The following is a 12,908-nucleotide window of genomic DNA, read 5'->3' on the forward strand; positions in this document are numbered from 1 at the left end:
ATTGTAGCAAGCCATCAGGACAGGCCACAATGCCCAATGTAGCGTGTGCCTTCTTTTCAAAACTGAAATTCAGCATTCAAAGGCTACTTTCACACTAGCGTTAATATTTTCCGGCATTGAGATCCGTCATAGGATCTCAATACCGGAAAAAAAACGCTTCCGTTTTGTCCCCATTCATTGTCTTTTTTAAAATCAGTTTATTTTTTTATTAAAATAAACATTATCACATGAATATCATCAAGGAGTCCGTAGTTTTTTGTATAGTCGGTCATAAGTATATCAACTTACAAAAATATTGGTGTACGCAGACACCCATGACAACTTATGGTAAATCCAGATCTATATGAATATTGCAGCATTTAGGTAGTTGAACGTTGTACCTTGTATAAAATAACACAATAACATCCTTCCCCCCCACCCTAGCCCAACTTGAGCCGAGAGACATCCGTACCAGTATGTGTATGAGCAGTTATACAATTGGACGCCAAGACAGTTCCGTCTATCTACAATAGGCCAGCCTTTTGAACATTATACAGTAACTATATGTTTCCCCTGGAGAGGGAGTGTAAGGAAGACATTTGAACTAATGCCTGGGACGCTAGTTGCGCTGACTCAACCCTCCCCTGCCATAAAGATAAATACTTATTTGGACATTTTCGTCTAGCGTATACTCCCTTTTCTAATCTCAAAATTATATTCATCCTATTAATGAACTCTTGTTTTGTAGGGGGGGGGGGGCTCTCATATCCAGTGTTTAGCTATTAGTACCCTAGCCTGGAACAGGAGTCTATGAATACATAGGGAGTTTCTGTCTCCCAATCCCGGAGAGTCCAGTATCCCCAGTATACAAACCCTAGGGTCATCAGGTAGACGTATCTGAGTGGCCATTGTTATAATATGTCTGACATCCTCCCAGTAGTATCGGCAATCGTACACCGTTCCGAATCATATGGATCAATATTGCGTCCCCTTCCCCACATCTAAGACATTTTGAGTCTGAACGCACTTCCACAATTCTGAAGAGAAATTGTGGGGTTCTATATACTCGATGTATGAGATACAATTGTGATAGTCGCTGAGATTCACTAACCGTCAGAGAGGGAGTGAGGGCCAAGATATCTGTCCATTGTTCCTGGGACAATGCACCAAGATCGCTCTCCCATTGGACCCTTGCCTTAATGGTAGTAGAAGAGGAGGAGACATCTATAATATGTCTATATAGCAAAAATATAAGGCCCTTAGTGGAAGAGGCTTTTAATAACTGTTTAACCACTGGGGGAAGATCAGAAATTCGTACACCCCTGGGAAATTGCGTCTGAAACGCATGTCTCAGTTGTAAATATTGGTAGAAAAATTTGTTAGGTAAGCTAAACTCCTCCTGCAACTGCGTAAAGGATTTGAAAACTCCTTCTGATTGAAGTTGTCCTAGGAACAATAAACCTTTTCTCTCCCATGGAGAAAAACCCTCCAGGCGAAATATCTCAGGCATGTCCCCATTCATTGTCAATGGGGACAAAACGTAACTGAACAGAACGGAGCGCTCCAAAATGCGTTCTTTTTTCATACCGGAGCAAAACTGATCCGTCATGACCCACAATGCAAGTCAATGGGGACGGATCCGTTTTCTCTGACACAATAGAAAACGGATTCGTCCCCCATTGACTTTCAATGGAGTTCATGACGGATCCGTCTTGGCTATGTTAAAGATAATACAACCGGATCCGTTCATAACGGATGCAGACGGTTGTATTATCAGTAACGGAAACGTTTTTGCTGAACCCTGCCGGATCCAGCAAAAACCCTAGTGTGAAAGTAGCCTTAGGCCTCATGCACACGGCCGTTGGGCAGCCGTGGCCGTATTGCGACCTACAAACAGCGGGTCGGCAATCCACGGGCGCCGGCCATGTGCATCACGGATGTGGACCTATTCACTTGAATGGGTCCGCAATTCCGGAGATGCATAACGGAGTCACGGAACACCGGAAGCACTACGGAGTGCTTCCATGGTGTTTCTTTCCGTTGTTCCGCACCGCAAATAAATATGACATGTCAAGTTGAATGGGTCCGGCCTGCTGCACGGATGTTGCCCGTGCATTGGGGACCGCAATTGCGGTCCCCAATGCACGGAATGGCCACACAACGGCCGTGTGCATGAGGCCTAACTCAGTTTCTTCAGCCTCATAAATTGAAGACGTTTCAGTTTTCTTTTTTTTTTTTTGTGGAAGATTTATTGCTGTTTATGTGCTGGATGCCTGACTGATCCGCAGCTTCTCCCATTCATCTCCCGCACAGTCCTCTACTATAAACAGTCATTTCACAGGGAATGAGGAACTCCTTTACTTTTTCCTTCTCTTGCAGCTGGGAATAATTTATCGGGATATCAAACTCGAAAACATTCTCCTGGACTCCAGCGGCCACGTGGTCCTAACAGACTTTGGTCTGAGTAAGGAGTTTCTGTCGGATGAGGTAAGTGACTCACTCAGTCCGTCGTGAGGTCCCGTTAGGGTTTTATCAGCCGGAACAAAATAAATGAGTTAATTCATTCATTCATTCATTCCCCTTTCCTCACCTCTATCTATTTTTATAAACCTTCACACACCCCCCAAAAAAAATCCATCAAGCAAATATAAGATGGGGAGGAGGGGGATGCAGCTGCAGCTTGTCTTCTTTTCTCTGTGTTGCTGTGAGAGGGGAGAGAGAGCAGAAGTGGGGAGACTTCTGATTGGCCCAGAGGGCTGTGCAGAGCATTGTGGGATATGTGGGAAGCAGGAGCTCACCAAAGTAAGGACAGACATCGCCTCAGGAAGGGCATGCCCGCTCTGAAAGCATGCAAGGACATGGGGAAAAATCGAAATTATGCTTATTAGGCCACTTTCACACTGGCGTTTTGGTTTCCGTTTGTGAGATCCGTTTCAGGGCTCTCACAATCTGTCCAAAACGGATCCGTTTTGCCCTAATGCATTCTGAATGTATAGGGATCCGTGCAGAATGCATCAGTTTGCCTCCATTCCGCTCTGGACAATGCGGAGGCAAACGGATCCGTTCTGACACACAATGTAAGTCAATGGGGACGGATCCGTTTTCACTGGCACAATAGAAAACTGATCCGTCCCCCATTGACTTTCAGTGGTGTTCAAGACAGATCCGTTTTGGCAATGTTAAAGATAATACAAACGGATCCGTTCTGAACGTATGCATTCGGTTGTATTATTGGTGCGGATCCGTCTGTGCAGGTCCATGACGGATCCGCACCAAACGCGAGTGCGAAAGTAGCCTTAGACCCAAAATTTCTGTCTGTACTACATATAAGGTGCCGAGAGGACAGGCATTGGGATTATTGTTTTGGAAGGATGGATACTCTTCTATTAGAGAGTGTCCCTGTCTCTAATGCTATATTTCCATATCTCTGTCAGTACACGAGGAACCTATTCAGCTCATTTAATCCTCTGAATCATAATTGGGTTTGTACCAGTGGGTGGTAACCTTTAAAAGTCAGCAGAAATAAATCGTATGTAAGACTCATCAGCGTTCAATGTCGAGTCAATATTGCAAATGTTCTCAGGTATAATAGATATTATTATCTTATGATCCAGTATTATGGCGATGAAATATGGTGGACAAAAGCGCCGCATTGTGCTTGTTGTATGGAATGAACCTGTGCCAGCCTTGCATGTTCTGATACTGAGAGGCCTATAGTTCACTGCAGGTAGTCTACAGTTGCAAGAATAAGTAAGTGAATCCTTTGGAATTACCTTTAAAGGGCATCTGTCAGCAGTTTTGTACCTATGACACTGGCTGACCTGTTACATGTGCACTTGGCAGCTGAAGGCATCTGTGTTGTTCCCATGTTTTTTTAATTAGAGATGAGGGAAATTATGAAGAATTTGATTCGGCTGCGCATTCCTATGTATGTAGCGGGTGCAATGACGGTGAACGGCGATTGCGCTGGCCCCCCCCCCTACCCCCATCATTGAACCCCTTAGATGCTGCGTTCATCGCTGATCGTGGCATCTGATATTAAAATAAAGGCCTTTCAGGTGCTAATCCAGTTTAAAAATGTAAAAAAAAAAACATACTCTCCTTATCCATTTGATTGCGGAGAGGCCGTCGCAGCCATCTTGATTGAAGACACCGTGCAAAATCTCGATGACGTCACCCCGTGCAATATTTCACCCCAGAAATACTGGGGAACTGAAGCACATTGGAGTGGTGGACAGGACACAATTCCTCCTCAACGTTAAACAGATCTTGTTTGCAGCAACAGGAAATGTTTGGTGAAGGTAATTGCTGTGAAGGGGATCTGCGAGTTATTTAAGGGGTTGTCTTCACCCAGGGAGCCCCTCTGACATGAGCATCGGAGCATGAAAGGCTCTCCCTTGCCCTGCGCTGAATCGTGCAGGGCAAGGGCTTTTTTCTGGAGATCCGGTGACGTACTGGGCTCTCTATGGGTAAACTAGAAGGAGTCTCCCTCCTAGCAGTGAGCCCGGTGACGTCACCGGCACTAATGGGCGGAAGCCTCCCCTTAGCAGTGAGAAATGTAAACAAAAAAGCCCTTGCCCTGCGCGATACAGCACAGGGCAAGGGAGAGCATCGGAGCATGAAATGCTCCAATGCTCATATCAGAGGGCCTGCCTGGGTAAAAATAGGGGTATGTCTGGGTTCAGTTCTGAACCCAGACAACCCCTTTAAATTCAAGTGTTCACTTAGTTTTTCTCACATGCGTGTGTGTTTAGTTTTGTTAGATTGCATTTGTCTATAATTGGGACTTAACCGTAGATATTAATTAGACCATTATATTATTAGTAATCCCTGCAAAAATTCGGATCATTCCAAAGGGTTCACTTTTTGCAAATGTATTCCAATCCATGTGGGTGCAATCAAATAAATATCTTCTGTGTCTGTATCTCTTTTATTTGAGATCAAATTAACCATTTCTTTACTTTTAGAATGAAAGAACCTATTCCTTTTGTGGGACCATAGAATATATGGCGCCCGAGATCGTCAAAGGTGGAGATTCTGGACACGACAAGGTATTGAGATTAATATATTTTTGTATATTGATGCCACTTGAAACATTCTCAGAGAAGTCACCGCTGATCTCTACTGATTGGATAGGCTGCATTCTCAGTGATGTCACTGCTGATCTCTAGTGAATGGATAGCCTGCATTCTCAGTGATGTCACCGCTGATCTCTAGTGAATGGATAGGCTGCATTCTCAGTGATGTCCCTGCTGATCTTTAGTGAATAGATAGGCTGCATTCTCAGTGATGTCACTGCTGATCTCTAGTGAGTGGATAGGCTGCATTCTCAGTGATGTCACTGCTGATCTCTAGTGAGTGGATAGGCTGCATTCTCAGTGATGTCACTGCTCTCTAGTGAATGGATAGGCTGCATTCTCAGTGATGTCACCGCTGATCTCTAGTGAATGTATAGGCTGCATTCTCAGTGATGTCACCGCTGATCTCTAGTGAATGGATAGCCTGCATTCTCAGTGATGTCACCGCTGATCTCTAGAGAATGGATAGCCTGCATTCTCAGTGATGTCACCGCTGCTCTCTAATGAATGGATAGGCTGCATTCTCAGTGATGTCACCGCTGATCTCTAGTGAATGGATAGGCTGCATTCTCAGTGATGTCACCGCTGCTCTCTAATGAATGGATAGGCTGCATTCTCAGTGATGTCACCGCTGATCTCTAGTGAATGGATAGCCTGCATTCTCAGTGATGTCACCGCTGATCTCTAGAGAATGGATAGGCTGCATTCTCAGTGATGTCACCGCTGATCTCTAGAGAATGGATAGGCTGCATTCTCAGTGATGTCACCGCTGATCTCTAGTGAATGGATAGGCTGCATTCTCCGTGATGTCGCTGATATCAAGTTGTCCATTCTTTAAAGGGGTTGTCTCATCATGGACAATGGGGGCACATCGCTAGGATATGCCCCCATTGTCTTATAGGTGCGGGTCCCACCGCTGGGAACCGCACCTATATCGACAACAGAGCCCCGCAAGTGAAGGAGGGCGCATGCGCAGCCATCCTCCTTTCATTTTCTATGGAGCCGGTGATAATAGCCGAGTGCTGGCTCAGCTATTTCCGTTGTCCCCATAGAAATGAAAGGGGGCGGGGGCCGCGCATGCGCGGTACGCTCCCATTCACTTCTATGGGAAGCCGGCTTGGTGGTGGCCGGACCAGAGTCCTCCAGCCACCACCTTGCGGGGCTCCGTTCTCGATATAGGTGCGGGTCCCAGGGGTGGGACCCGCACCTATAAGACAATGGGGGCATACCCTAGCAATATGCCCCCATTGTCCATGATGAGACAACTCCTTTAAAGCTAAACATATTTCATTGTGCTGTTTCAGGCTGTCGACTGGTGGAGTTTGGGGGTCTTGATGTATGAACTGCTAACAGGAGCGTCGCCTTTCACTGTAGATGGAGAGAAAAATTCACAAGCTGAAATTTCTAAGTACGTCCTGTTGTACTATGACAGATGTGACTTCAGCAAATATTCTAAAAGCAAAGTCAGATTCAGCCTCTTGTATGATTTTCTTTGCCCATTCCATAGGATACTGCCCCTGTCACGCATAGCCCTGTCCTAACATCATGCCTCTTCTGAAATACTCTGTGCTGCTGGGGACCCTGCTCCTTCTACTGTGTAAAACTGCCTGTGACCTCTCACAGAATGAGCAAACACTTCTCCTGAAATACTCTGTGCTGTTTTTTCCACTATGTAATTATCAGCCTGTGACCTCCCACTGGATCAGTACACATTTATCCTGAAATGCTCTGTGCTGCTGGGGAACCCTGTTTCTTCCACTGTATAAAGCTTAGCCTGTGACCTCAAAGAAGATTATTTCTCTCCTCGGAATTTCTCTGTGCTGCCGGGTACCCTGCTGCTTCTTCCACTACTTCTTGAAATTGTGCTGCTCTTTCTCCTATAAGAATTACAAAAAAGTTAAAATATAGAAACAATAATAAAAAAGACATAGCATGCCACTGATAGAGCAGTCATATTAGTATTAATATTTGGTTCCCGGAGGCACGAATACGGATCGGATGTTGTTTGCTTTTATGCAGGAGAATATTAAAAAGCGACCCGCCCTATCCTCAAGAAATGAGCGAGCTGGTGAAAGATCTTATTAGAAGTCTATTGATGAAAGATCCTAAAAAGCGCCTTGGCTGCGGTCCAGCTGGCTCCGATGAAATAAAGAAACATCCTTTTTTCCAGGTAAGTAATGCTGATCATATAACGTGCCTATACTGTGTACGGTTCTGGATGTTTCGCCATCAGAAAGTATTGCTCACTTGTATATTGTATAAAATATATTTTGTAAAATATACAAAATGTATATTTTCTGTCAAAATGCCTGCAGAGTGTCCTTTCCTCAGTATAGGCCATCATTATCTGATCAGTGGGGGGGGTCTGACACCCTGCACCCTCACCGATTTCAGCTATTCTGCAGTATTTCTGGCGCTGGAAGTCAGTACCAGAACTACACAGCTCAGTCCAGTGTGTAGTACACAGAGCTGGTTACTTCAGCATGTGAAGGGGAGCAGTGCTGCAGTAACCAGCCCTGTCCACTACACAGTGGATAGTGCTGTGGATCTCTAATGCCAGAGCTAGTGCAGAACACCTGACCGACGAGGGGTGCTGGGTGTCAGACGATCAGATAGTGAAGCCCTATAGTGTCTTTGGAAAGTCTTCAGACCCTTTAACTTTTTTAAAATTTTGTTATGTTGCTCCTTGTGCTAAAATAAAAATAAAAAAAAATCAAGTTTTCCACCTCAATCTGCATTCAATCCCCCATAATGAGAAAGTGAAAACAGAACTTTAAAAATGTCACATGTCAGACACTTGAAATTTAGCTCCGGGGGCTCCCGTTTCTCTTTATTCATCTTTAATATGTTTCTACACCTTGTTTGGAGTCACCTCTGGTTGAATCAGTTGATTGGACATGATTTGGGAAGACACAGCTGACAAGGTCTCGCAGCTGACAATGAATTCAGAGCAAAAACCAAGCTTGGAAGACGAAGGAGGAGTAAGAATTGCCTGTAGAGCTCAGAGACGGGATTATGTGCAGGCACAAATGTGGAGAGAGGGACAAAAACATTTCTGTTGCCCTGAAAGTAATTATTAATTACTTAAATGGAAGAAGCTTGGATCCACCAGGACTCTTCCTAGAGATAGCTGCCCCACCATGGTAATTGGGAGAAAAGGGCCTTGGTAAGAGAGGTGACCAAGAACCCAATGGTCACTCTGGCTGAGCACTAAAGATCCTGTGTGCAGATGGGAGAAACTTTCAGAAGGTCGACCACCTCTGCCGCACTCCACCAATCTGGGCTTTATGGCAGAGTGGTCAGAAAGAAGGTTCTCCTCAATAAAATACACAGGAAAGCAAAAATAAAGCACCTAAAAGACTCTCAGAATGTGAGAAACAAGACTCTCGGGTCTGATAATCTTTTTAGCCTCCGTTCTAAGTGTCATGTTTGAAGGAAACCAGGCACTGCTCATCACCAGTCCAATGCCATCCCTATAATGAGGCATGTTGGTGGCAGCATCGTGCTGTGGGGTGTTTTTCAGCGGCTAGGACAGGGAGACTGGTCACGGTTAAGAGAAAGCGGAATGGAGCAAAGTACAGAGAGATTCCTAATGAAAAACTGATCCAGAGCTCTGGACCTCAGACTAGACTGAAGGTTCACCTTCAAAGAAGATAATGACCCTAAGCACACAGCCAAGACAACACAGGAGCAGGGACAACTCTGTGAATGTCCTTGAGTGGCCCAGCCAGAGCCCTGACTAGAACCCAATCGAACGTCTCTGGAGGAACCTGAAAATGGCTATCCACGGACAGGCCCCATCAAACCTGACAGAGGATGAGAGGATCTGCAGAGAAGAATGGCAGAAAATCCCCAAATCCAAGTGTGGAAACCAAGAAGGCTGGTGGCTGTAATCATTGCCAAAGGGGCTTCAACTGAGTCCTGAGTAAAGGGTCTGAATACATATGTCAATACAAGATTTTAGGTTTTCCTTTTCAAAAAATTTGCAAAGATTTTGAACATGCTGATTTTGATTCCTCATTGTGGGGTACTAAGTGAAGGACGATGGGGGAAAATGTAAACGTTTTTTTTTTTTTCAAACTTTTAGCACAAGGAACAACATAACAAAATGTGAAGGGGTCTGAAGACTTTCCGTAAGCACTGTTGTGGGATCATTTATCAAGCTGGTGTAATGTAGAACTGGCTTAGTTGCCCATAGCAACCGATCAGATTCCACCTTTCATTTTCCAGAGAAGCAGTCAAAAATGAAAGGTGGAATCTCGTTGGTTGTTATGGGCAACTAAACCAGTTCTAATTTACACCAGTTTGATAAATGACCCCATGTATTCTAAGGATAAGCAATCAACTGTTAAATCCTGGAATACCCCTTTAAGAGCATCACACACAATAGATTAATGTTGGCAAAACTCACCAATTTCAGCTGGACTGGCTGACCTTCTAATGTGTATGAGGACCCAGAAAAGGAACAGGCTGTTGGAATTCAGCACGCCTGATCCTTTAGATTAGATGATAATCTGCCAGAGGAGTGTAGAGGGGGACTGAGGTTTTCAGAGAGGAACAAAGGGGACCAGTATCATGTTTAGAACAAATGCATGGTTTCAGGAGAGAGCTTACATTTTAGCTGATGGCTGTCTATCCTGTATGCCCGGCTTTACTTTGCTGCAGTTTCCTGCTGCTCCGATCCTGTATTGCTGTGCTCAGCACTGTGAACCAATCTGACATCGCCCCCACTTCTGCTCTACTTCCCCTCTCACAGCATGCAGGCACTGAAAGAGAGAGAAGCTGCAGCTGCATCCCCCTCCTCCCTGCCTATTATGTGCCCTGTTACTGCAAACATATATTTTGGGGTGACTGAGGTAGCTACGAGCATTTACAGAGACGCTGCAGGCAGGGAAAGTGAATTACAGGTTGCTAGAAGGCTCATATATTCACATGCACTACCGATTTAAGCAAGTTAATGGAGTTTTACTAAGAGATGGACCCCTGGGGCAGTCTTAATGAATTTCAGTTTTACCTTTCAGGTTTCGCCAGCCCTTTACTGCCCTCAGCTTCTGTGTAATTAGACTTTTCTGGGTAAATTAACTTCAAATGATTCTTATGCGTAACGTTTCAGACCCTGAATTGGGAAGATTTAGCAGCAAAGAAAGTCTCTGCTCCTTTTAAACCGGTCATCAAGGACGAGCTGGACGTGGGCAATTTTGCGGAAGAATTTACAGAAATGGATCCCACTTACTCTCCAGCCGCTCTCCCCATGAACGCTGACCGGATATTTCAGGTACCTGAGGTCTGAGCTCTGCGCACTGGGGCCTCTGCGTGGCTGCCAGCTCTACAAGGGGGATATCTTGACCCTCTAAGTTAATCCTCTCATTGCTCAATGTGCTTTGCTGAGTCACAGATTAGACTTTCCTTGTAACGAGCTGCAGAACAAGACGTCTTACACCGGGTGGAGGTCTTAGTATCTGGCAGTGCACCTAGGACTCATAGTATTGATTTGTATACAACAAATACCTTTCTGCCAGGATAAGTCATTATAATAATGACAAAAGAAGAGCGTTCACTGGATTATTATAATAGGAGCTTACAGTCTAAAGCTGCCGTCTGTACTGATTGCTTCCTAATATGATATTTGCAGAGCTCGGAGCTTGTCCTGCTAAGCTCCTGTGTTGTAAAATACAAGAGGTGATCTGCAGCAGCGTTCTGCTTGCACCGAGGAATAACTCGTCATTGATTTGAGTGGGTCTGTATTCCAGTACTAGGCATGGTGCCTGGCTGAGAGTGGCACAGTGTCTGAAGGATACCTGTGGAGCCAGAGCCTCTTCATTCCCAGTGCTGGACTAGTAAGATTGAATGTAATGTTGCAGGTTGCATATAGAACTAATCTTTAGGGCCTGCATTATATTCCAGAGCTGTACTCACTATTCTGACGGTTAATGCAGTCAGCAAGCTAGTGGGCAGACACTACCTTAAGAACTTAGTTCTTATAATGCAGGGGACCATTGTCGAAACCAGCTTTGTGCAGACATTGAAACAGCAGGGAATGCTGAGAGATTTCGGCTCTAAAACGGAAGAATGAGTGCAGCTTTGAAGTATAATACAGGATGTAACTCAGGATCAGTACAGGATAAGTAATGTAATGTATGTACACAGTGACTCCGCCATCAGAATAGTGAGTGCAGCTCTGGAGTACAATACAGGATGTAACTGAGGATCAGTACAGGATAAGTAATGTATGCATGTACACAGTGACTGCACCAGCAGAATAGTGAGTGCAGCTCTGGAGTACAATACAGGATGTAACTGAGGATCAGTACAGGATAAGTAATGTACGTACACAGTGACTGCACCAGCAGAATAGGGAGTGCAGCTCTGGAGTATAATACAGGATGTAACTCAGGATCAGTACAGGATAAGTAATGTATGTACACAGTGACTCCGCCATCAGAATAGTGAGTGCAGCTCTGGAGTACAATACAGGATGTAACTGGAGATCAGTACAGGATAAGTAATGTACGTACACAGTGACTGCACCAGCAGAATAGTGAGTGCAGCTCTGGAGTATAATACAGGATGTAACTCAGGATCAGTACAGGATAAGTAATGTATGTACACAGTGACTCCGCCATCAGAATAGTGAGTGCAGCTCTGGAGTACAATACAGGATGTACCTGGAGATCAGGACAGGATAAGTAATGTACGTACACAGTGACTGCACCAGCAGAATAGTGAGTGCAGCTCTGAAGTATAATACAGGATGTAACTGAGTATCAGGACATTACAGGATAAGTAATGTAATGTATTTCCAAAGTCAGTCAACCTTGTATGTAGATTCACTCTGTGCATGAACGGTAAATGGTGATCAGAAGTGACTGTAGCTCTTCAAATATTTTCTATTTTACTACAAGTCTAAATGAGGTCCTGGTAAATATTTTCCATGGAGCTCTGCTTTCCCTTGGGCTCTGACCAGTGATGAATATTGCTGTGTGTTGAGCTCTGCTTCATCTCGATAAGGCCACTTGGACAGAACCGTGACAACCGTATGAGTCCAGGACAATAGCCGCGCGGGCGGCCCGACGTGCACAGCATTATTGTAATCTATGATGCTGTGCTCTCCCGTGCGCACGATCAATGCCGCTCCGGGACATATGGCCCCCTAACGGACCGTATATCTCGGAGGGCATACAGTCATGTGCAAGAGGCCTAAGTATGAGGTTACAGCTGCTTCTCGGCCACCGTGGGTTATAATACGGTTGAGCTGACTTGTCTTGGATGCTGGCAGCTTGGCATGAGAACACCATCGATCCCTTGCTTTATTAAACAAAAGCTGACTTGCTTTATTTCTATGGATTTCTGCAGCTTTTTGGCATCTTGAGAGACATCTGAATGTTTTCACAAGTGCAGGAACAGCTGCAATGTATTTTTATCCTTTTTATTTTTAACGTCCGTGCCATGTTTACACGTGTGATGATTACACAGTGTACTCTGCACCCCCCACCCCATCCCCGGGCTCCAGCTTTTTTTTATGGTCACAACCCCCATATTGTGCATGCTCATCATTAATGTGCAGGTGTTTACAGTCTTAATATCCTAGCTAGATATTCGATATTGAATAGAGGTGATTTTTTTATTTTTTTTATTTTTTATTTACAGGGTTATTCCTTTGTTGCTCCATCCATCCTATTCAAGCCCAATGCTGCCATCGCAGATACTGTCCAGTATCACCTTGGAACGGAGCGCCCAGGAGTCACAAATATTGCAAGGAGTGCTATGATGAAGGTACAAGTGCGGAGACATCATTTCTTTACAACCTTAGCTGCTGCAGAACCTTTTTCTGAAGAGTATCATTCACAGATT

At 44.8% G+C, this 12,908-nt stretch overlaps 1 protein-coding gene across 3 annotated transcripts in view; it reads left to right on the forward strand.

Annotated features, from left to right (window-relative positions):
- The window catches only part of RPS6KA5 (ribosomal protein S6 kinase A5), a 60,339-nt gene that overhangs the window by 31,143 nt on the left and 16,288 nt on the right, over nt 1–12,908 (forward strand). For 2 of the 3 annotated variants that reach the window (XM_040412113.1, XM_040412115.1), the window contains exons 5-10: nt 2,359–2,466; nt 4,947–5,030; nt 6,362–6,465; nt 7,077–7,227; nt 10,171–10,332; nt 12,705–12,830. In XM_040412113.1, coding sequence (XP_040268047.1) covers nt 2,359–2,466; nt 4,947–5,030; nt 6,362–6,465; nt 7,077–7,227; nt 10,171–10,332; nt 12,705–12,830 — 735 coding nt within the window. Of the gene's footprint in view, nt 1–2,358; nt 2,467–4,226; nt 4,281–4,946; nt 5,031–6,361; nt 6,466–7,076; nt 7,228–10,170; nt 10,333–12,704; nt 12,831–12,908 lie in introns of those variants that run through there. The other variant, XM_040412114.1, reaches the window with a different exon arrangement.

This window comes from Bufo bufo, chromosome 11 (assembly GCF_905171765.1).
Source record: "Bufo bufo chromosome 11, aBufBuf1.1, whole genome shotgun sequence".
NCBI lineage: Eukaryota > Metazoa > Chordata > Amphibia > Anura > Bufonidae > Bufo > Bufo bufo.